A 21,988-nucleotide genomic window follows, 5' to 3' on the forward strand; every position below is an offset into this window, starting at 1 on the left:
TTAATTATTACTATTATTTAGCTAAGTAATAATTACTAATACTTCTATCTTAGTATAAGTAATATTCTAATTAAGTTATTTATTTTATTATTAAAATATTTTAATATTATAACTAATAGTTTAAAAGCTCTCTATTAGAGTTTTTAATTTATTATATTAAATATGTCATGAGATGCCTCAGGGACACTCATAGGGCCACTAGCGTAGGCTTGGCACCGCACATATCTGCCCTGCAGGCACATAGAATACTCAACAATCTTTACAACCACACACATATATGAGTCAAACCATAATGATTCCTTAACAATTGGTAGCAACACCTTAAGATCTAATTCCACTTGATCCTACGATGTAGTAGACGCCTCTTTACGAGCCACGTCTACACCACACGTTTACGCAAAGCCCACATCAACACCTAATAGTGTGACGCTCCAAGCCGGACCTCCAATACACTCGTTGGTCATCGAGTACCATTTGACCAAAACCCACGCCCACATCGATCCTTTTGATAGGCCTATCGATATCAGAATACCACAATGCAAGCATTCCTACAGACCCTACAAGCATACGACAACGGTATCCTAAGAGAATACTACCCATGGGAGTATGACGCAGAAGCCCAACAATGCTTAGAGAGAGGCAATAAACCGTCCTATTTCGTCACCGAAGAAGACTGCAAGTTCTTTCAACAACAGGCCAAAATCCTTCAAGACCGAGCGGCCTACATACGTCAAGAATGGGCTAGACAAGAGGCAGCCTTACAAGCCATTCAGCCAGTTACTCAGCCAGTCACTCAGCCAGTCACTCATCCAGTCACTCAGGTAGCCACTCAGCTAGCCACTCAGTCTGATACTCTACAAGAGGAGGAACTACAACAGGCGAATGCGGAGAACACTGCGGAGAACACTGCGGAGAAAGCAAGCGACAACAAGGCCACCACCATCAAGAACACGGCTCAGCTCTCCAAGATCCCACGCACAGGCCTACGCTCCACGATCCCACGTCAGATCGCCACTCAGCAAGCGGAGAACGACACTGCAATTTGGCCTCTCATCTCCGCTACACTATTGTGGCACACAATCACTGAGTTGAGCATACAAGAGAAGGATCTACTACGACGGTCACAGCCAAATCACTATGGCTATGGCAATTGGACCTCTGCAGGCAAGGGTCACATCGGACGATACATATTTGGACGAATTGAAACCGTCTGATGTCTTGCTTCAACATCCATTTCTTATTCAAAAGCTTTCACTGCGGCAGGAGAACTCGTGGGATACACACCACTAATTAGCCTGGTGTCTCCACTCCTTTCCGGTTTTTCGAAAAGCACACATGCATGCATGCTTTTTGCCATGAGGACATGGCATTTCTCTGTTTTTTGTGGGCAATTGTCATGAGATGCCTCAGGGACACTCATAGGGCCACTAGCGTAGGCTTGGCACCGCACATATCTGCCCTGCAGGCACATAGAATACTCAACAATCTTTACAACCACACACATATATGAGTCAAACCATAATGATTCCTTAACAAAATATTAGAAATATTAATAGCGCTTTCTATAAAATTTTATAAATTAATAATAAATATAAAGATTATAATAAACTCTTTTTCGATAATATCTATAAATTATACTTCGATATAATCTAAATTAAATTTAATAATATATCTTCTAAAGATAAAATGCTTTTTTTTATATTATACGAATAATATAGTAATATTTAAAATCTTTTTATTAAAATTCTCGAGTTTTTCTAGACGATAACGTATTTATAATTTATATATAATAATTTAACTTTATATATTATCTAAATTTAAGATTAATAAGTTTATTAATATTAAGCTAATAAGAGTATAAAGAAGATTTAATCTAAAGTCTATTTTTTTTAATATATTAAAATCTTTTTTTTTTTTAAATTCTTATTTAATCTAGTTAGATTAGCCTTTATATAAATAAAAGATTTTCTTTTAAATAATTTTTTAAGTAATAAGCTTCTTTAGCTATAACTACTAACTTTTTAATAATATACTTTCTTCTTAATTATATATTTAATATAATTAATAAATAAATCGCTATCGCTTTAGAAGAAAGATAGATAATATTATATTAAGAATTTAATAATATATATAATAACTCTATATTATAGTATAAAGAGAATATTATTTATATAGAATTATTATAAATATAAGCTTTATAGTAAGATAGAAAGATTAAAAGACCTTAATACGCTAAGCTTAATTAGATTATAATATAAGTAAATAAAATTATAAGATTATTAAAACCATGATATTAGATTAGCCTTTATATAAGTAAAAGATTTTTTTTTAAATAATCTTTTAAGTAATAAGCTTTTTTAGTTATAATTACTAACTTTTTAATAATATATTCTCTTTTTAATTATATATTTAATATAATTAATAAATAAATTACTATCGCTTTAAAAGAAAGATAAATAATATTATATTAAAAATTTAATAATATATATAATAACTCTATATTATAGTATAAAGAGAATATTAGTATATATAATAGAATAAGATAGAGCTAAATTAGAAAATCTTAAATTTATATATATAGCTAATTATAAATTTAAGATTATTATACTCTTTAATTAGACTAGCTAAATTAACTCGCTAATTTTTCTAAACTCTCTTATTAAAAATTTATATATAAAAATTTTATACTCTAAAATAATTAGCTCTCTACGAATATTATTATTTTATAATTTTATAAATTATAAAACTTAATTTACGCTTTCTAATAATATAAAAATTTTAAAGTTTAGCTTACTATTAATAGATTAAATAGATATTTAAATATAATAGTTATATTAAACGCGTCTAGAATTAAATAATAATTCTTTTATCTATTTATTTATATAATTATTATTCTTTTATTACTTTATTAATTCTATTAATTTTATTAATATAAATATAATTATTCTTAATACCCCTCGCGAAAACGTTATTAAACGCTTTAAATATATATATTTCTTTTACTCGCCTCTTAAAGCCTCTATTAACGCGAATTTATTATTACTAGTAATTAAGATCGTAAGCGAGCTTAATAGTTATTTACTATTACTTATAAACGCGTTAAAAAGTCTTTAAAAAGAGTTTAAACGAATTTATAGCTATTATTCTCTTTTATATACTTTTTTTAAATTAGCGATATTTAATTAATCGCTTAATTAATACTATTTACTCTATTAACTTAATAATCTACTTAGTTAAATCGTTAATTAATTATTTAATTATCTATTTAATTAATTACTTAATTAATTACTTAATTAATCACTTAATTTAATACTCTTCTTATAAAAGAAGAAGTAAGAAAAGAAATTATAATAAATAAATACGAAGAATACTATAAAGAAATTAAGCGATAATAAAATTATTATTATTAAAAATACGACTTAGCTCTTTAAGATCTTATATTATATTAATTATTTATTTAATTAATTACTTAGCTAGTTACTTAATCTAATACTCTATAAGAGAAAAAGTAAAAAAAGAAATTATAATAGATAAATATAAAGAATATTATAAAGAATATTATAAAGAATATTACGAAGAAATTAAGCGATAATAAAATTATTATTATTAAGAATACGACTTAGCTCTCTAAGATCTTATATTAAATTATTATTTAGTAAGCGAAGAATATTATTATAATTTAGTCTATTATTTCTATTATAATTTAATCTATTATCTTTACTATAATTTAATTTATTATCTCTACTATATTAATATAATATATTATTATAATAATATTATAAGAGAAGAATCTATTATAATAATTATAGTTAATTAAATCTCTATAAAAGAAATATCGAATAATATATATTTAAATAAATTAAAATTATTCGATATCTATAGCTATTTTATTATTTAAAAGATTTTACTATAATAAAAGATATTATAAAATTTATATTACTAATTAATATATTATCTCTATTTCTTTTTAATATTTTAATACTTCTTATTATAAGAATATAGTCTTTCTCTATTTTTTATAGATAATTATTATAAATTAATTCTTTATACTCGATATATCTTTCTAATTAAATCTTAACGCGCCTTAATTCGTATATATATATTTATATTATATAGATTAAATTAATTTTATAATAATAAAAGTAGATTAAAAATGTATAGTAAGTAATTAAAATTCGATTTAACTTAGGGCTAAGGCTAAAATTCGATTTAATTTAAAAAAATCCAACTCTATAAATTTAATTCATAGGTCTTTACTTATTATTTATATAAGATTATTATAAATATAAGCTTTATAGTAAAGTAGAAAGATTGAAAGGCCTTAATACGCTAAGTCTAATTAGACTATAATATAAGTAAGTAAGATTGTAAGATTATTGGAACCGTGACAGGTTGCTAGTATCCAGGTCTAAAGCTCAACTCAGGTTCGCTGAGGCTTAGACATGTCAGCGGACCTCGGTAAGGCCGAAATCGTGGTTCCATAAACAGCTGATATTTTTGACGGGGTTCGACATACCTTCTGACCTAAACCGGGCGCATGAGTTGATCCTCGTGCCGTGACTATACAACGGTGAACCAACCGTCTCCGTGGGAGGAAACTCTATCCTTTCGCTATTATCCAAAGTATCAACACTGCGCAACACCATCTCGTTGGAATGAGGTTCATGCGCACCCTGGAGAATCACGCAGCTATGGACGTAAGCGATCTTGCAGAGTGATACTGCGACGCGAACTTCCCCCTCAGGCACGAGCATGAGCCAGGTTTGGAGCTCTTCTGGGAAAGCTGCTGCACCACCATCTTCAGGCGCGATATCCATCACCGCCTTGATTGGAAGGCTACATGCTCTCTCGCTTGATCGCAAGATTCCAGTCTCGGATATCTTGACACTGGCATTAGGCCTAAACTCCCACTGCAACAAAGATGGGTGGTCGACCATATCTTGATACCAACCTTCGACCAAGCCCGAGCCTTGTGCAGTATCAACAGAGAAGTCTCCTGGGGACCCAAACGGTAACATTGAGCCTGAGACTTCGTCCAAAGGCACGGTCAAAACGAATGGTTTGAATGACATGTAGAACAATGACTCCATCTTTTCTGCAGCTTCGCGGACAAATTCCAGAGGATAAGCTCCAAGCACAATGTACGTGTCTGGCCCAACCCAAGAACGACAACGCGCGTAGCCCTGTTTCCCAGGCCGAATACTAATCGTTGCATACTGAAAAATCGTCCGGCACCCTGTGGCCAATCGGTGAAATGAATGCGCTCCCTGAAAAACGCCTCCCTGTTAACCCCAAAACAGCGATAAAGATTGACCGAGTGTAGTGACAGGATTGGGTACTATGGAGGACGCCTGCCAATGTTTGTCACAAAATATGACATCAGGGCATAGGCAAGCTTCTTAACACGTCCATAACGAGGACAACCAAGGGGCCAAATCCTGAGAGTCGACAATCAGGTCGATAGTGGCCTCAGCCTCGTCGCTAGCTTGCTGCAAAAGCTCTTCTGTTTCGTAGTAGTCTTTCTGATGACAACGGTGTAAATAGTTCACACAGAGCCAGCGAGCTGCGACCTGAGTATTTGGCCAGTAATGGATTGTCCTCATCCAAGCTATGCATGCGTAGGCGTTAGTACTGCGGGGTGACTATAGCAGAAGGTCGTACTGTAGTCTTGATTACCGAAGATTGGTAATCTCCTCTGCTAACGTACTAATCAAAGGTGACCAGGTGGTCCAATGGCACTAAAATTTGAACTCCTGCAAAGGCCATTTCTTTTTTTGGACCACCTGCCCCTAGCGTGGCTAATACATATATAATTAGGGGCTTCCTTAAGCTCTTCGACAATCACCGTTCATTCATTGCTCACCACCCACAAGAAATAAGGCCTCCCCCTTTCATCATCCCCTATCTCCAGCCAAGGACAGGCTTCAACGCAAGCTGGAATACTTGTATCAAGTGACTGAGCTAGAAATATTGAAGCTTGTGGCTGCTTGTGGTCTGAGGGTCCCGAAGATAAGATATGCATCTATTTTGTATGTGACAAGCATGCGCTACCCGCTGTAATGCGGCATACTGAGTACAACGTTCGCGTTGAGCCTGCGCCAGTCCGAGGAAGGTGTGAGAATTGGGCTGGAGAGTCCGCGACTCGTGTACGAACTTGAATTGGAACAGCAGAGACATGTGTGTGTGATATGTAGAAAATCCTTGAGCCCTGCAACTCACGCTCCACATTCATGTACCGATTAGCAGCTTCCGTGGCCTCTGCGGCTTTAGCCATCGACTTTCGAGCCGGGCTTCAACAAGAATCCAGCTTGCGCACTCCAATTCCACCATTCGAGGAGAATTCGAAGTGAGTTGATTTGAGAGACTGAAAGGTTTTAATCTGAACTGCTTCGGACCAAAATCTTGCGCGAGGAGATCTTTTATGCGAGACCAATTAGCCAATGCCCTGCGGTGTCCTTCTCCTGTGCCTGGATGACCCTCAAATTGCTGCACCTCGTCCCCAAGTGGCTCTCGCCTCCAAGCATACTCAATCCTTAAAGAAAAACAAGGGAGAGCCCTTCACAGTAGTGTCATTGAGTGGAAAGCGGATCGCTAGCAAAACATAAGACCACTAAACACCGATGGAAGGTGGGCTGATATCTGACTGCTCATTTCAGGGATCTCCCAAAACTCCAGTCATGCATTGATGGCTAGACTATGTGCAGCTCTGATCAGCTATAATCGCGACGTCTCTGTGGAAGCGCTGTCCGGAAGTGCTCGTCTTGAGCGAATACTACGAACATATTGAGTTGTCTTGGTCCGGGCATCCAGGCAGCAGCATGCCAAGACCAGCTTACTAAGCAAAGATCGACAACTTGATTGGTCGTTGATGCCCACGCTCGGATCCTGCTTCTCGTTTCCTCCTGTTTCTCTCATTGACCACGTCAGACCAGAATTCTCCTGCAGACTATGACTCGTCCGAAACATGCAGCCAGGGATGTTTGAAAACTCGTGCCCTTGGCCACGACGGTTGCTGCATATCCAGACCCTAACATCCTACGAATGGCGACCGGGGAACATCTATGGTGGATACCAAAATCCAAGATACAATGCTCTATCATATACATGGGGTAGATGGCAGCTTGTCGAAGACGAAATGCCAGAAGTTGACGCGATCCGAGTGAAGGGGACATCTTGGAGCATTCCCCGAATCGATCCTGTTCATTTCACTGCTGAGAGATTTGCAGCAGTAATTGCAGACACTGCCGGACCTCATCCTTCCGAAGCCGGTGTGCCTCGAGTTGACTTTCTTTGGCTGGATGTCGCCTGTATCGACCAAACCCCCAGATCCCGCGAGAAAGCTCAGGAAATCGGTCGCCAGGCCAAGATATTCCGGGGCGCTACTCAAGTCTTCGTGTGGTTGACTACTCATGACATATCCTGGTATACCACCTGGGCATCCGAAATGGAGCCTCAGTTTGAGCTTATGTGCGGCCCCAAATTTCATACTGAGGTCGACGTTCGTGATTGGGCAATGGAAGTAACAATGATTGTTGCCGACTTGCTAGCTGACCCTTGGTTCTCCTCGCTTTGGACTCTTCAAGAGACGTTCCTGTCTCCAGCAGCCGTGATAATCCCGGGCGACGCAATGAAGAGCAGTATTGACCTCTGTCGTCTCAGTTTTATCAGTGAGACCCTGCAATCAATCAAGGATGCTTTGGGCTATGATGACGAGATACGGGAAGCCGATGAAGAGTGTGGCTTAGGTGCTATGATTGACCTGACTGGGCTTCTTGTGTGCCTCGATCAGCATTCTATGGGCTTGTTGACGGCTGCAGGACATCGAACCACTCGCCACGAGGAAGACCGTGTGTACGGAATTATGCAAGTTTTTGAACTCCAACTTGGTAATTCGGCCCCTGGTATCGATGAAAATCGTGCTTTCAGCTTGGAAGAGCTTAACGATCAGTTGGGCGCAGCATTATTGGTAAAAGACCCTATATTGAGCCAGATGTATATCTATCAGGGTAAAATTGAGCCAAGAAAGGGCTGGCGATTAGCCAGATGTTCGATCGTTCCCTCTGAGTCAAAGGTTTTCTATCATCGCAAGCGGGCTCAACCCACAGTCGAGAATCGTGCAACGCTATCTTGTCAACGGTTAGAGGCTTCCCTCTGGGGCAAATTCTCAGGACCGATGGTATCATTTCGAGTTTTCGCACAGCGTCTTTTGCACGATTGGCCGAACGCATGGTCTTATGGGGGCGCGACCATATTGCTTGACAAGGAAATTCTCGACGAATGCCCTGAAGAATACCGTGCGACCAATCTCTCCCGGGCTGCATTTTTGGCGCCTTATACACCAGAGGTGACAATTTTGCTTTTGGGATTACAAAGTGAACTCAAGAGCGAAGGCGAAAAGGGTCGTAGATCAGCGGTTGGATTGCTCCTACACCGGTTTTCGGATCTGGCATTAAAGACTGCGACGGAACCCGAAATTTGGAAGCGTGTTGGTCTCTTTATATGGAGTGTCGACTCGGAACGGCTAGAAGAGGAAGCAATGCGCAGCAACGAACCTTTCAAACTACTCGCGAAATCTATTGAGAACTCTAAGACTATAACCAAATACCTTCCTTATCTGAAGGGCGAAGGCCCTGAGTGGAAGGATGCGTCAGGGTTGTATGGGTAGCTCCAGGTCATGTCACACGATGAGTTCTAGGTTACAAAAGTGCCACTCATCAAGCCCTAGACTCCTCTCGTGGCGTTCATCTGCATTCCTATTACCAGAACTTATATATTACTTTGATCACATCGTTTACCCATTGGATGCGGGTACAGCTTATGACAGCCTCGGCGAGCGCCCTCGTTGTTCGATGTGGAAATAAACAGCTCGTTCTGTGGTTCGCCCGGGGGCGCTGGTTTTGTGGAGAAGTTGAGTACCACGAGGATGCCTTTATTCCTGAATGTCTTATTCAATACATTGATCTTCGGGACTGATAGCAATCTTGCTTCTTCGCTAGTTACTCATACTTCATCCTTGAGTCTTTGGGATTTGAAAGTTGGAGGTTGACACTATAAGACGAATTTAGGAGACCACACTTCCATCACGATGGTCGACAATCCTAGTCCCCATGATATTCGCGCGCAGCAATTGCTCGTTCAGGTCCAAAAAAGCATCCCCTAGCGCGCTGCGCATGCTGCATTACCAACCGTATCCCAAGCAGTGCGAACAAACGTAGTCGAACACAGCGCTACGGAGTCCACATTCCCGTTCAACCCCCCAATGACGGCCATCAAATCTCCAACTCGTCCCATCGGCATGAGGGACCGTCCGCGACCTGATCGGCTCCAGAAGAGTGCAATACTAGTCACATTGGCAGTCCCGGCCATGTGTGGGTATCAAGGTGTGACGGTCCCTCTAGCGAGTGGACCGACCTGGCGGAAGTTGATCGCGCACTGTAGTCGCAGAGGCAATGGTCGCCGCATCGAAGATGTATGCCTACATCTCTAACGGTCGAGGCGATGCCACTAGATTTTCAACGTGGGAACCGACTTCTCATGGGTTGCAGTAGACCTGGACATTCGCCTTGCAGGTGTAGATACCGTTTTGGAGAGCGGTGTACCCGTAATGACATTCTGAGCAGTCGATGAAAGAGATACCGCTCTGGCTTGCGAGTGGGCCCCTGGCGACGGGGACTACGGCCGGCATTGGAGCAGCGAGAGCAGTTGGAAGAAGAGGGAGGAGACAGAGGGAGATAGAGGCCTTCATGGTGATGATGGGGATGTTGCGAAGGATTGAGGGTCGGGTGATGGAAGACTGCTGATCCAAGGAGATGACTTTCTAATCAGGAGTCTGGAACTGTAATAACGACTTCAAAGTTTTTGTATTTGTACTAGTACAGGCACTGAGACTGACACTGTATGATAGATTTTATGAGAATTGAGGCACCATATAATTTTCATAGAGGATGAGTTTCGGGTATTTTTGCATCAAAAGTGAGGCTGGGAGGCTTTGACCGAGGCTTGAGAGCCAGAAATACACCACACGAATACAAGTAGATTACGCGAACACGGTAATCTTTTGTAAGCAGCACAGCCCCCCAACCTCCTCGTAATGTACTTTAGATCCGTAAGGATATACCAAAATAGGTAGGAACCAAACTATTACAGTAAAGTAGGGTTACGGCTCGCTACAATGCCCTGGACAGAGCGAAGGCAATTCTGCTGGGGTGTTTACGGTAAGGCAAAACGATACCACATTGAAGAAGGGAAAGCAAATATCTCGATGAATTTTACCCAACGAGACTTTATATTGAATTGCTTTCTGAGAGAAAGAATGACAACATGAGTGGTCCATAACGACATATACTGAGTAAATACTATCGAAAGCAACAAACATTCGCCATCTCGAAAGGCCGATTGGATACTACCACTTCTTGTCAGAAATATCCCAGCTCGCCACCGGCCTGAATGCCAACGCTACCATGGAATTGTGACAGCACCGTGACGACTGCTCGATGATCAAAAGTTAGGCTTCTCGTAGCGATGCTGGTCTTTGCCCTTGCGTTGGCATCTCCATCGGCTGCCCGCCCTCGTGCTCTTCCACTAAGTCGACCATCTATTTCCTGGCATTCAGTGCCTGAAAACGTAAGCGATGCGACACACAAGAGAGTCTCCCACGTACTGCTGCGAGTAGACTATACCGTTGCCACAATATGAGAGCCGTATTCAGAGTTTGATGAGCCTCAATTTTCGCACTCCAGTGGCTGTAGCTATTTATAGAACAAGGCTGAGGCCAAAAACGGCCCATACCAGTTCGGTACTAGAGGCCGATTTACGCTCGTAGAGCAATTCTCAGCAATGAGATTTTGATCTCCATCATTGTCCATCACCACAGCGGTTTGGCCATGACGATATCAACTCATCGAAGATTCGAACGGAGTTCTTCTGATTTTTATCGAAACTGTCAACTCGCTGTCGTGTGTCGCTGTGAAGCCTCCACCATGAGAGCTTTCTCTTACATGGGTACGATACAATAAGCCCAAAGACCAGAAAAACAGAGAGTAAGCTGTTGCCTTCTGAGAATATCGAGACTCAATAGGACCATTCCCAGGCCTGTGATTCATGTCTCATCCAGCTCAGGCCCAATATAGGAAGCCTGACGAGGCTCTGGCTTGTGCGAAGGATGACACCGTCGCTGTCGGATCCTGCAGGATTCTAGAGCTGCGTGGCGTGTGGCGCGCGTGGACAAAAACCGCTTCGAGATCTTGGAATAACTTTCAACGAGCTTGTGCCACTATCTTATGCAGGGCAAAGCCGTCCATGCAGGTACAATCATAGCTAATCTGTCACGGATCCTTCCGATATCTAGATCAATATTAAGAACGTCCACACAAGGCCTCACACCTTGGGGCCTACATCTAGTTAGACAACACAGCCTCCAATGATCTCTGATCAAGTGACTCTCTCGTTTTCGAGCTGTGAATACCTTCAAACACAGCGGATGGATCTCCTTTCGCCTTCTCTGTGCGCAGTACTAGGTAGGTGACCACTCCCTAAAAATGGAACATCGAACTTAAGTGTAGGCCTATGGCTTGAGTATGTTCGACCCAACGGGAAAGAGCGTGACTGGCGCATACATCATTTGGCACTGGAAGAAGCTCGTTCAGCGCCGTCGTATCGTTACTGATCATGGATAACACAGGAATTCAGCGAAGCGTTCTACCTCTTTTCAGATTTCACACTTGACGCCGAAGAGAAAGTTGCTGTCAGTTGAGGCTCTTCGGGTAACGGATCCTTGGGGATTTGTTTCATTTCACCGGATCATCTTACTGTCCGGGCTACGCCCGAGGAGTCATAATCCAATAGGACTACACCAGCAAACTTCAGTATGGTAATTCCTAAACCACTGCTTCCTGCTTACCTCAACACAACTTGTGAAACACAATCCACAACAGCTAAGATCGAGAAGCCTCATGGCCACCTTGAAGCATCCAGCCCCTCATACTATTACCGTCAGCGCAAGGAAGACTCAGGAGCACGCGACCATCTTGCGCTACTTTCGCCTCTGAAGCCTAACAAAGATGAAACGCATCCACGATGGCTAAGGTCAGTAAGCCACAAGACTCAGTCAAGGCGTCCACCACTTGATACCACTGTAATGGCAGTCAGGAAGCTTCAGGAACATAGGGTCCTGTTGCACTGCTTCTCACCTATGGTGCCTAAGAATGTTGAAACGCATCTACGCTGCCTGTAGGAATCAGGTAGCATAACACCCTTTGAACCATCGAAGTAAGGTCGGTCCGTGTATATATACCCCGTCGCAATCCACTGTCACAGCTTATCCCAAACAGCATCTTCTTCACCTTCCAGCATCATTCTCTTTGTCTTCTCTCGTATATACTGCTAAATTTCCGACACTGGTTGTCTCGTTCACGCATTTTACTCTCATTTAACAGTCTACAATCACCACCACCAACACACCTTCTCACATTCCCTATCTTTCACTTTACACCAACTCCACCATTACCACCAACACGATGCAGGTCCATCAGCTCGTGGCACTATTGCCCCTCCTTGCAGCTCCCCTCAGCGTCCTCGCCATCCCCAACGGAGCATGCGACGGGAAAGCCGACGGCCTATCCATCACATGGTCCGGCAACGCCGAGGGCGCCTACTTCACCTTCAACAACGGCGCCAGCACCGGCCCCGCAACCGGCTGCACAGACCTCGGCTCTGGCTTCGCCGGCCAAGTCGGCGTATCCTACATGGGCGCCAACGGCCACCCCCACGCCGACGGCACGATTCTCGAAACCAACCCGTCCGGCTACTTCGACATCAGCTACATCCTCGGCTACACCCTCCCCGTCGTCTGTTCCGCCAACGGCGCCTCCACCGGCTGCGCCATCGACCTTTTCGGCACCGGCACCCCGTGCCCCAGCGCCGTGCAGGACGGCGTCTGCATAAACCCCACCGGCCCCGGCGGATCCAGAGACCCAGGCAGCTACCCAAACTCCGCGACCGCTTATCCGTGGTGCAACGCGTGTTCACCACCGGACCCATTCTTCGCACCCTGCTCGGGCTCCGCCTACACCTACCCTTACGATGACGGTGCGACGGTGGGACCGGCTACGGGCTCTATCCAGTGCTGTGTTGGCACCGCGTGCGGCTCTACGGGCAGGGAGGGTAGTGGGAAGGGGGGCAGCCACGAGCTGAACCGAGCCCAACCTTGCGCTCCTTGCGCTTCGGGCAGCAAGCGGAGCCTTCTCGGGCGGAGGTGGAGCAAGGAAGAGTAAGCTGGTTCTTACTCGGTGAGCGTCTATTCGATGGGGACTGGGTGTGCTATTTTCTCCATGGGTTCTGCCGCATAGCGCTGGAGTATGGGTCTTTTTGGATTCGCGATCTCTTTCTCCTTTTCGAGCATAGCGTCGGCGCACGTTGTCTTGGGTTTGCGATTCACTGTCTCTGTCTTTGAAGCATAGCGTTGGAGTCTATTGATCTTGCATTGCACATTCGGCGCTCTTCGCACGGTCTTGTTTGATATTTGCTGGACATATGGGACATGCTGGACATAAGGGGCGCTTCTTGTGCAGGATACCCATCAGCGCTTTGGGCATTGGTTGTTTCTTGTTTTTACTGTCTTTGTGTACATATCGTGCTCCTCAGAGTTTCACACTCTTGACTCACAGTCCTTACCCTTGAACAGAACGCATTTTCGATGTCATTCATTCATACTCTCCTCGCGTCTTTTGAGCAAAGTCGCTTCGGAAACTTCTTGACCCAAGGCCGCTTAGCGCGAAAGTACGGCACCATTTGCGACTTCCCCTCGATCGGCAAAGAGAACCTTATCGTCAACACTACTGTGGGGAACAGTGATTGGCCATCGATGGATCATGACCCGGAGATCCATCCGCGGACACTGCCCCCCACAATGCGGCTACTGCATAGCGTCCGATAAGCATCTGATCAACAGTGATAAGGAATTCCATACATCACTTTACATTCACCATTTATCTAACTCTCCCCATCCTCTCCAATCCCACCGTCCCCCACATCCACAACCGTAACCCCCCACTCCTCTTCACGCCAACGCAAAGTAAAAACGCTAACCCTCATCTCCGCCCCCCCCTCCCCCTACGCGCGCAAGAACCGCATCGCCCCGCTCGAGAAAAGCCATCCCTTCCGCCCTCCGCGCCGAGATCCCCCGGGCGAACGGCACCGAGACCCCCGCGGCCCAACCCGCTGGAGAAGCTTGCCGATCCTGCTCTTCGACGCACGTCCGGCCGCCGATCTACGAGTCGTGGTACATCCAGGAGCACATTGTGCGGAAGTGGGCGGGGACGGGGCCGCGGTTGATGCCGGAGGGGGTGGAGGGGGCGGGTGCAGGTGGTGGCGGATGGGGGGTGTGGTGCGCTGGTGTGTAGGGGGGGTTTGTTTATTCGTTTATTTGAAAAACTTTCTTCGTTCCCGATTATTTGTTTGTTAGATTTTTTGTTAGTTCAACTATCCGTTTGCATTGCTCAACGTACCTATACGCGCTCGACTGACGAACAAGCTACACCAAAAAAACAGGGGCCTCGCCTTCTTCGAACCCTCCCGCGGCGACCCGCCGAACCCCCGAATGGCTCGCCCGGCAGCTGCGCAAAGCCCACGGCGCCATCAAAGCCACCGACGCCTTCGTGAGAGCGGGCGACGGCGACTTCATCATCGGCGACGGGTTGACCGTCGCCGACATCGCGGCCGGGTGCGTGATGGACATGGGGGAGACGCGGTTCGGACTCATCAGGTGGAAGGAGGAGTACGCGGAGCTGGGCAAGTGGTGGGAGAGGCTGGAGGAGCGGGAGAGTTTCCGGCAGACGAGGCCGGTGAGGTTTGATTTGCGGGAGAAGGTCGCGTGATGGAGTTTTCGGGACCCGGTGGTTGGGTTGGCGCTGGCTTGCTGGCGGAAGGAGCGATGGAGATGTTTGAGGCGGGGTCGGGGAGTTGTGGGGGAGTTTGACCTGGTCACGGGATGAAGCTGAGTGTTTTGTTGCATAGACGCGTATCTGTTTCCTGGAGGGTTGCCTAAAAATCAATCCGATACGCGCAACTCGTGCAAACACCACCCGCTGCCTTTGGCCTGCTGTTAGCACTCTGACCGCCAGACCTTAGGACGGAAAGCTCGCCGACTAACGTTGAACAAGACCTGCTCTGTTACCTCTCACCACTTTCAAAAGAGCGCCCGAAACCGCTGCAAGACCGGATCCCTAGTTCCGACCCCTGACGCAAAAATAGTCTTTTCGACTCTCGCGGGCCGCTGGCCCCTCGTGTCCTCTTTTCAAGCATGTATGGCACCAAATAACAACATCTATAAAACAGGCCCCTTCATAACGGTGGATCTGTTCTTCCCAAGGCAACGCAGATTTTTCGTACAGTGAGCGGGCGAGTAAACGCTGCGGTATCTGCAACGCCTTCTCTTTCGATAGCCAGTCTGCGGTACCCGGCCTTGAGCGGATATTGAGTTACGGTAGCCAGCAACCACTGGTGTAGCGATCCCAAGAATTAGTCCTGCCATGTATGAGCAACAGTGATAGTCAAAGTCAGGGATTCAAAATAACACACCCAGTGATGATAGGACGTATACAGATTCATCCGGGTATCTTTCACGAAAGCTGCTAAAGATGTTGACGACGAAAGAGACGAATGGATAGGCAACAGCGACTGAAACTTGCCAGCGAAAAAATCCTGACCAACAACTCATAGCAAGCTTCACCTTGCCGAACGATCCAACGGGGAATCACTAAAGGTCCACCGCAGGCCGAGGAAGATACGATCTCCCGAGGTTGTCTCTGCCGGTATCTTACACAGCAGGCACCTGGCTGGCTATCATCATCAACGATTACTCTGTACCGCCTGATAAATGTCTTACGCCGTGCGTGGAGAAACGGGAATTTACGTATAAGGGAAGATATCAGAGGAGAGAGTCGGTCAAAAGGCGATACATACTTCCTCGGGTCGCCTCGACTGTGGGCAGATACAAAGGACCAGATGACTCTTGGGTGGCAATGTCATCACATGTCGTAGAGGATGTTGAAAAGTGGACCCGGCGCAGTGCCAGACCCCTTCAGCTCAGGCGTGCGTGCAACTTGTCATTTGGCGTCGTGATGGCCTGAGGCTTACTGTGGCATGACAATCATACGTTGTGCCGGATGACGGACCCAGCTGCAGGCTTGACGAGCGTGATCTGTTAGGGGGGCGAGGACATTTAAATCCGTCGAAGTTTTCGAAGTCTGCACGCAAAAGGGGGGTAAGGTCGGTGGCTGCTCTGGATTGTGTGAGTCTTAGAGATTAAGATTATCGCTAAAGGAAATGGATGGTTTAGTTCTTATCCACATTAAGGCACGTAATTACCACCTAGGCCTGAGCGCAGTAAAATGTTAGAGTGCTACCAGCGGAGTGGATAGCCTGCTTGACGGATTTGTTACAATCAGCGCCTTCCATGGATTTGACCTACATCCCATTCTCCACTCAGAACATGAATATCTTTCTTTCTTTTTTGATTGGCAGTGACTCGCTAGAAACCCGCGAGCTGGCGCAAAACGCCGACATTCTGTTTTCTGTGGAGACGCAGTTCACCAACTTCACTGTTCCGGTCTCCATTACACCCAAGGGTCATAAGCACATCGATTGAATACATTCGACGCTCACATCCACTCCCTATGGTACATACTTGGTCAACTCCAAACAATCTCTCTGTTCCGCATTCTCAATCTTATTCCACCAATGCTCCGTAGACTTGCCACCCCGTATCTTCCCCCTCGCCTGTTTCTCCAGAAACTCCTCTCTAGACTTCGTCCCATAGTGATGTAAGCCCCATCTGTCCCTTGTGATTGGCTTCCGATCGCAAGACTTGTCAATCACGTCTCCATGCTCTCCGACTTGGATAGCTCCATTCTTCAATACGGCGACGCAGTGGCAGTTCCACATGGTGTCAAACAGAGCTGTACGTACAAAAGTCTTGACCTTGAGGTTGTCGTTGTTGGGATCATCCACGATGCAGCGGTTGAAGGCTTTGCGAGGCCCTTCTGCAGGACGGGTGAGTAAGCCGGCGGAGCTGTGGACAAGCCAGTTGACGCCCACAGCACCAACGGTATTATTGCGTGCCCACTCGTGTAGGAATCCCGAAAGTGTTTCGCCGCCGGTCATTTCTAAGAATTCATCCGCATCAAGGAACCCCATCCACGTGTGCCTGTCGCCAAACATAGTTACGCATCCGCTGTAGTATTGTTCTTGAATCCCTTTTCGGTCGTCTAGCTGATCTGAGTGGAGATGAGGTTGAAAGTAGACCCAGGTGATAGCGGAGGAGGGAATGGGATAGGTTACGCTAGAGAGTGGGGGTTCGGTGCCATCGTCAAAAATATAGAAGCGGCGAATGCCATGGTGGAAATAGTAGTGGGTGAAGAATTCGGGGAGATCTCTGGATTGGTTCTTCACTGCGACATGGTTTAGTACTCTGCTGGACTGGATTGACGTATGCAATAGAACTATAGGCACTGACCTGCCATACAGATTGCCATGTACTCTTCATTATCCGGGGGTGAAAGCGTAGGGAATGGCGCTGGTAAGGAAACGTTCGTTGAAGGACTTGTGACATTGTGTAGTTGGGCATCAACAGTTTGCTGCTCGCTGCCGGCCGAGGCTGTTGTAGAAAATGAAGCAGATTTCTCTGCTTCGTTAGACAGAGAACTATAAGTCTTGCGCAACTGCCCTTCGCTGCCAGCGTTGAACCATATTAAAGACAAGAGAGCGCAGACAATGACGAAGCCTACGAGACCTTTTGACAGATGAGACCTCGCTGGCCTATCCGAGTGACCATTTCTGTGGGCCATGATCAGTAGAATGATGATGAATTGTAGGACGAACAGATTGTAAAACCAGAAATTGAGAAGAACATTCTGCGACTGCATGTATGTACAGGAGATGTTAAAAATCGGGGACGGGGCCTTGTCCTGGGCGAGCAATACCTCATGCCGAAGTGATCAAACATGTTGGGTAGGAATGCTCTCAAATATGCTCTAAGGCTTGACAAACTTTCATCCCACACAAGCTTCCGCGTCACTTGCTTGGCTGAACCAAGGGTTGAGCTGGGAAAGAGTTGGTGCGCCAAGACCACGGATGATTGTTGCCGTTGGTCGCATGTTTGCAGATAGCCGATCGCCTCATCGATCAGGAAGCTCAAGGGACCTTTCTCGGAATTGTGTCAAGTGACTAGAACTAGTAACGCTTCTGAGATAGATGACGCGGCATGTCATTTGTGCAACGTGTGAGTATCCTGTTGTAACCTGAGAGACAGAGGTCTTCGCATGAATGCACAAGTCATGTCAAAATGGCAACGAATCTGAAAAACCTTTCATGCTCCAGAGTCTGAAGTTCAAGATGTAATGAACCAGGGAGCGCACGCCTAGAAAAGGCTAAAAGCGCACTTGAACCCAGACTTGAACTCCACACCCCCGTTTGTCTCATGCAGTACCTATTTCAAAAGAGCAAAAGGACTGTCAGCCAGTGCGGAGGGTAGGAAAAGAGACCTGTTAGGAGCAGTTTATCGCCATTCTTCGCTATTCGTTATACGCAATCATAGCATAAGCCTGTGTCACAAAGATTGGGGGGGGGGACGAAGGTCAGACGGACACTCTCCGGTCGCCGGAAAGATTCATGGTCACTCCTTCACCACTGCGCTGTTAGTAATGTAACGCACAAAAGCAAGACCCTTACTCTGTGAAAACATTGTGGGGCATTTCAAGGAGAGCCAAGGATCGAGGGCGGGACAGTGAATACATTTGAGGCCAAAACCAGAAATACATGCTTAAATCAGTAAGGATCGAAACATCAAACACGACGCAAGTTACATAGTAAAATGACGGAATCTGAGAACTGGATATTCTGGGCATCGGCAGAATATAGGACAGATACAAGGCGAAGACTGGAGGATTGCTAGCAAACACTGGATCCACGGCCAACGTTTAGACTGTGGCAAAGGTCACTTAGACACTCGAGGTCATATTGATCCACAAGGTGGCGTAGGTGGATTCGTGCACCTTGCTCTCCTTGAAGCGAGTTGTGGAAGCAATTTGAAGGGATCTTCTCTGTCGCTGTCGCCCGAGACGGTCGATGCTACAAGTAGCGTCGGTAGCTTTGTAGAAGACGGAAGGCTCATTAACTAAAGTATTATACCACTTCTAGGCTGTTGAAGCGCGTTTAATGCTAACAGCTCGGATAGTGGAAGCTGGCGTAACGGCGTGAGAGCGGTCTAAAGTAGAACATATCATTGGTGTGCTGTCGCTTGATTGAATTTGTGTATAGAGTAGTGTAAAGTATGCTATGCGGCTAATTTAGCGTCAATAGTGACGTATGGGAAGGAGCATCTTAACTTCCTATCAAATGAATCTTACGCCCTCCTCTGTCAGTAATCTCGGCCAAAAGAAAATTCATTGAGAATTTCATTCGCTGCCAGCCTCGTGACGGAGACAGCTCAGCAATTCCCCCCCACTTCCACGCCCAATCATAACCCCACCATTCGCCCAACCCGCAGCCTTGCAGGAGGCTTGTCCGAACTTCTCAGCGGAGACCCACCACTCCCCTACAACATAAATCTCACCCTGGCAGCCATGATCTCTTCAACCTCCAAAGCATTCTTGTCCATCATGGCGCGCCCCTGCCGCCTACGAGCTCCTTCGCACATGCGAATTTCTACCATAAAGCAGCAAGTGCGTTCTCCAGAGCCACTACTCAGAGTTCCAATCCACCGCCAATTCTCTCAAACGCTCTCCTTCGCTTTGCCCAGGAAGGACTCTCAGGATAAGGACAGCATCAACACGGAGGCGACGGAGTACAGTAAGAGCGCAACGGACGATGAGGGGGCTAGGCAGGAGGATGCAGCTTTCGATCCCGATATCACAGACCCTCAGGAACAGAAGGACAAAGCTGGGGAGGGCACAGGAAAGGGCACGGTGAGCATATCTAGTCCACATATGCGGGGTGGTCGTCTTTAGGCTCTTCGACAGCTTTGGAATACTCTGCACACACTACAATTCTCCGAGTTCGAGTGCTAACGCATCATCCCCGCAGGATACGAACAATCCTCTTGATGTCAGTCCCGCGAACCCAGAAGTCAGCAAGCAACGAGGAGAAACAGAGGGTGGAGCAGAGAACTCGAGCAGCAGCTCTGATACCAAGAGCGATAGGAAGAGGTCAAGTGGAGGCTCTAGTCCGAGCAAGGGGAGCAAGGTCGCTTGAAAAGTGAAGCAAGACAAACACCTAATTCTAAGCATGGGCGATGTTGTCATGTTGGTAACGAGTCTCCTGTTCGATTCGGCCTCTCAGGATACGACTCTGTTTGCATGCCCAATCTCAACACTATACTCCTGCCATGACCGTGATACGGAATACGACAGTACCCTGGCCTCTCATTTTCGGCAATAATCTGCACGTGGATACAGTCGGACATTGTCGGCAAGATGCATGATGGAGAGGCGATGGCTTAAATGAAATTGCACGCTTGGGCTTTGGCTTGGGCTTGGGCTTGGGCTATGCACTGAACGGCTAGGGGCCCTCGGGCATAAGGATGCATAAGCGTTTCACATACTTGCGGGGAACAGATTCATAGTAGCGGTGTGAGAACGTCAAACGCTTCATTGACTGGACGAGGCTGCAAGGTTTCAGAAGCTCAGACGATAAAAATAGATGCTTCTGCATTCGCGATTTCACACAGCCCACCTCCTCCCAATCTTAGCAATACAATCAAACAATTCTACCTTACACATATTTGTAGCCAAGTCCACTTTTCTCTTTCGAAAATGAATTCATCAGGACTTAGTTCAGTCCTCCGACATTCAGGACGTGAGAGGTGGATGTCATCAAGATGCCCGGCGTCCGTAAGCAGAGCACCCATGCCGCCAACACCCCGGCCAACAACCCAGCCAATAATCCCAGCATCCATTCTACAAATCACATGCTAAGCATTACTCCTCACTCACAGCACTAGATGCCTTAGCCCAAGTCAAACGAGGCCTCCGCAGCCTCTTCGGCCGCCGCAAAAAGAAGAAGCAGCCGACGCAGCCGGAGCCTCCACCTAGCTCCAATGCCCATATCCAGACCGCAACAGCGGTCGCCGCTTCGCCCGTAGAAGCTCCAGCGACGAGCAACAGGAGCGTCACGGAAGCCGAGGATGCTCTCGAAAACGGTACGACTTGAGTCCAAAGGGCCCCGTTGGCAGACAGACAGCCGCAGCTGACCTTATCCTATCCAGAAGAGCGCCTCCATCCACCACCGCATCCCGCAGCAGAACTTACACCCGCAACAGCGGTCTCCTTGATGCCTGATCCTCCACCCGCAACAACTACCGCCCCTCTGTCTTCCGGCCTCCCGGCTTCCCAGCATCACATCGCCGCACCCTCTCAGATCGAAGAAGCGAAAGAGATCGATCTGAACCCAGCCCGCGATATCAAGACCGGAGAAGGTGGTGGTGGTGGTGATATCACGACTGAATCACACGAAGGCAAGAATGACTCCAGCGATGCCAGGCCCAAGCTCAAGCCCGACAACGAGACAGGCATGAGCGCTACAAGTGGGCCGATGGGGGACCACATGGCGGAAGTGTGGAGGGATAGCGACGTAGGTTTGAAAGAGGGGAGGCCTGAAGGTCTAGAAGGCGAAGCAGGGGGGTTGGCAGAAGGGGCCGAAAGGGAAGCGGGGGGTGGGAAATTCTGACGGTGGGAAGGGGGTGAGCTGGCTTGATATCCGGCTGCTAAGGGTTGGTCGGGTGATGAAGAAATTGAAACGCCGTACGAAGTGCCCGGAGCCCCGTGTTCTTTCTTTCGCTGCATTGGTCTGATACCCCCGTCGTTGGACAACAAGAGGAGCTTTCGCAGGAGATAAAATTGGTCAATCAGACTGGTAGGCATCCAGTCAGGTCCGTCGATGGAGTTTGGTAGAAGGGTTTCGTATCTATCATCATCGCTGTGGGCTAGCCCCCTGT

The 21,988-nt window shown here is 46.2% G+C and overlaps 6 protein-coding genes across 6 annotated transcripts; 5 read left to right on the forward strand and 1 right to left on the reverse strand.

Moving 5' to 3' along the window:
• Window positions 1-536: 536 nt before the first annotated feature.
• HO133_007744 (uncharacterized protein) lies at window positions 537-1,214 on the forward strand (the record flags this gene model as incomplete). Its single annotated transcript, XM_037298614.1, has 1 exon — window positions 537-1,214. One exon carries the CDS (start codon window positions 537-539, stop codon window positions 1,212-1,214), a length of 678 nt encoding a protein of 225 aa, XP_037155950.1.
• Window positions 1,215-7,135: 5,921 nt separating this feature from the next.
• Window positions 7,136-8,665, forward strand: HO133_007745 (uncharacterized protein; the record flags this gene model as incomplete). Its single annotated transcript, XM_037298615.1, has 1 exon — window positions 7,136-8,665. One exon carries the CDS (start codon window positions 7,136-7,138, stop codon window positions 8,663-8,665), a length of 1,530 nt encoding a protein of 509 aa, XP_037155951.1.
• Window positions 8,666-12,515: 3,850 nt separating this feature from the next.
• HO133_007746 (uncharacterized protein) lies at window positions 12,516-14,873 on the forward strand (the record flags this gene model as incomplete). The annotated part of the gene is made up of 3 exons (XM_037298616.1): window positions 12,516-13,267; window positions 14,123-14,391; window positions 14,548-14,873. The coding sequence occupies 3 exons, from the start codon at window positions 12,516-12,518 to the stop codon at window positions 14,871-14,873; spliced, it is 1,347 nt and encodes a 448-aa protein (XP_037155952.1).
• Window positions 14,874-16,671: 1,798 nt separating this feature from the next.
• HO133_007747 (uncharacterized protein) lies at window positions 16,672-17,843 on the reverse strand (the record flags this gene model as incomplete). The annotated part of the gene is made up of 2 exons (XM_037298617.1): window positions 16,672-17,447; window positions 17,513-17,843. The coding sequence occupies 2 exons, from the start codon at window positions 17,841-17,843 to the stop codon at window positions 16,672-16,674; spliced, it is 1,107 nt and encodes a 368-aa protein (XP_037155953.1).
• Window positions 17,844-19,655: 1,812 nt separating this feature from the next.
• On the forward strand, window positions 19,656-20,247 carry HO133_007748 (uncharacterized protein; the record flags this gene model as incomplete). Its single annotated transcript, XM_037298618.1, has 2 exons — window positions 19,656-19,961; window positions 20,080-20,247. The coding sequence occupies 2 exons, from the start codon at window positions 19,656-19,658 to the stop codon at window positions 20,245-20,247; spliced, it is 474 nt and encodes a 157-aa protein (XP_037155954.1).
• Window positions 20,248-20,872: 625 nt separating this feature from the next.
• HO133_007749 (uncharacterized protein) lies at window positions 20,873-21,720 on the forward strand (the record flags this gene model as incomplete). Its single annotated transcript, XM_037298619.1, has 3 exons — window positions 20,873-20,885; window positions 20,990-21,193; window positions 21,260-21,720. 3 exons carry the CDS (start codon window positions 20,873-20,875, stop codon window positions 21,718-21,720), a joined length of 678 nt encoding a protein of 225 aa, XP_037155955.1.
• Between the last annotated feature and the right edge of the window lie 268 nt (window positions 21,721-21,988).

The sequence above is a fragment of the Letharia lupina genome (genome assembly GCF_014066315.1).
Source record: "Letharia lupina isolate WasteWater1 chromosome Unknown contig_4, whole genome shotgun sequence".
In the NCBI taxonomy this organism is placed as follows: Eukaryota; Fungi; Ascomycota; class Lecanoromycetes; order Lecanorales; family Parmeliaceae; genus Letharia; species Letharia lupina.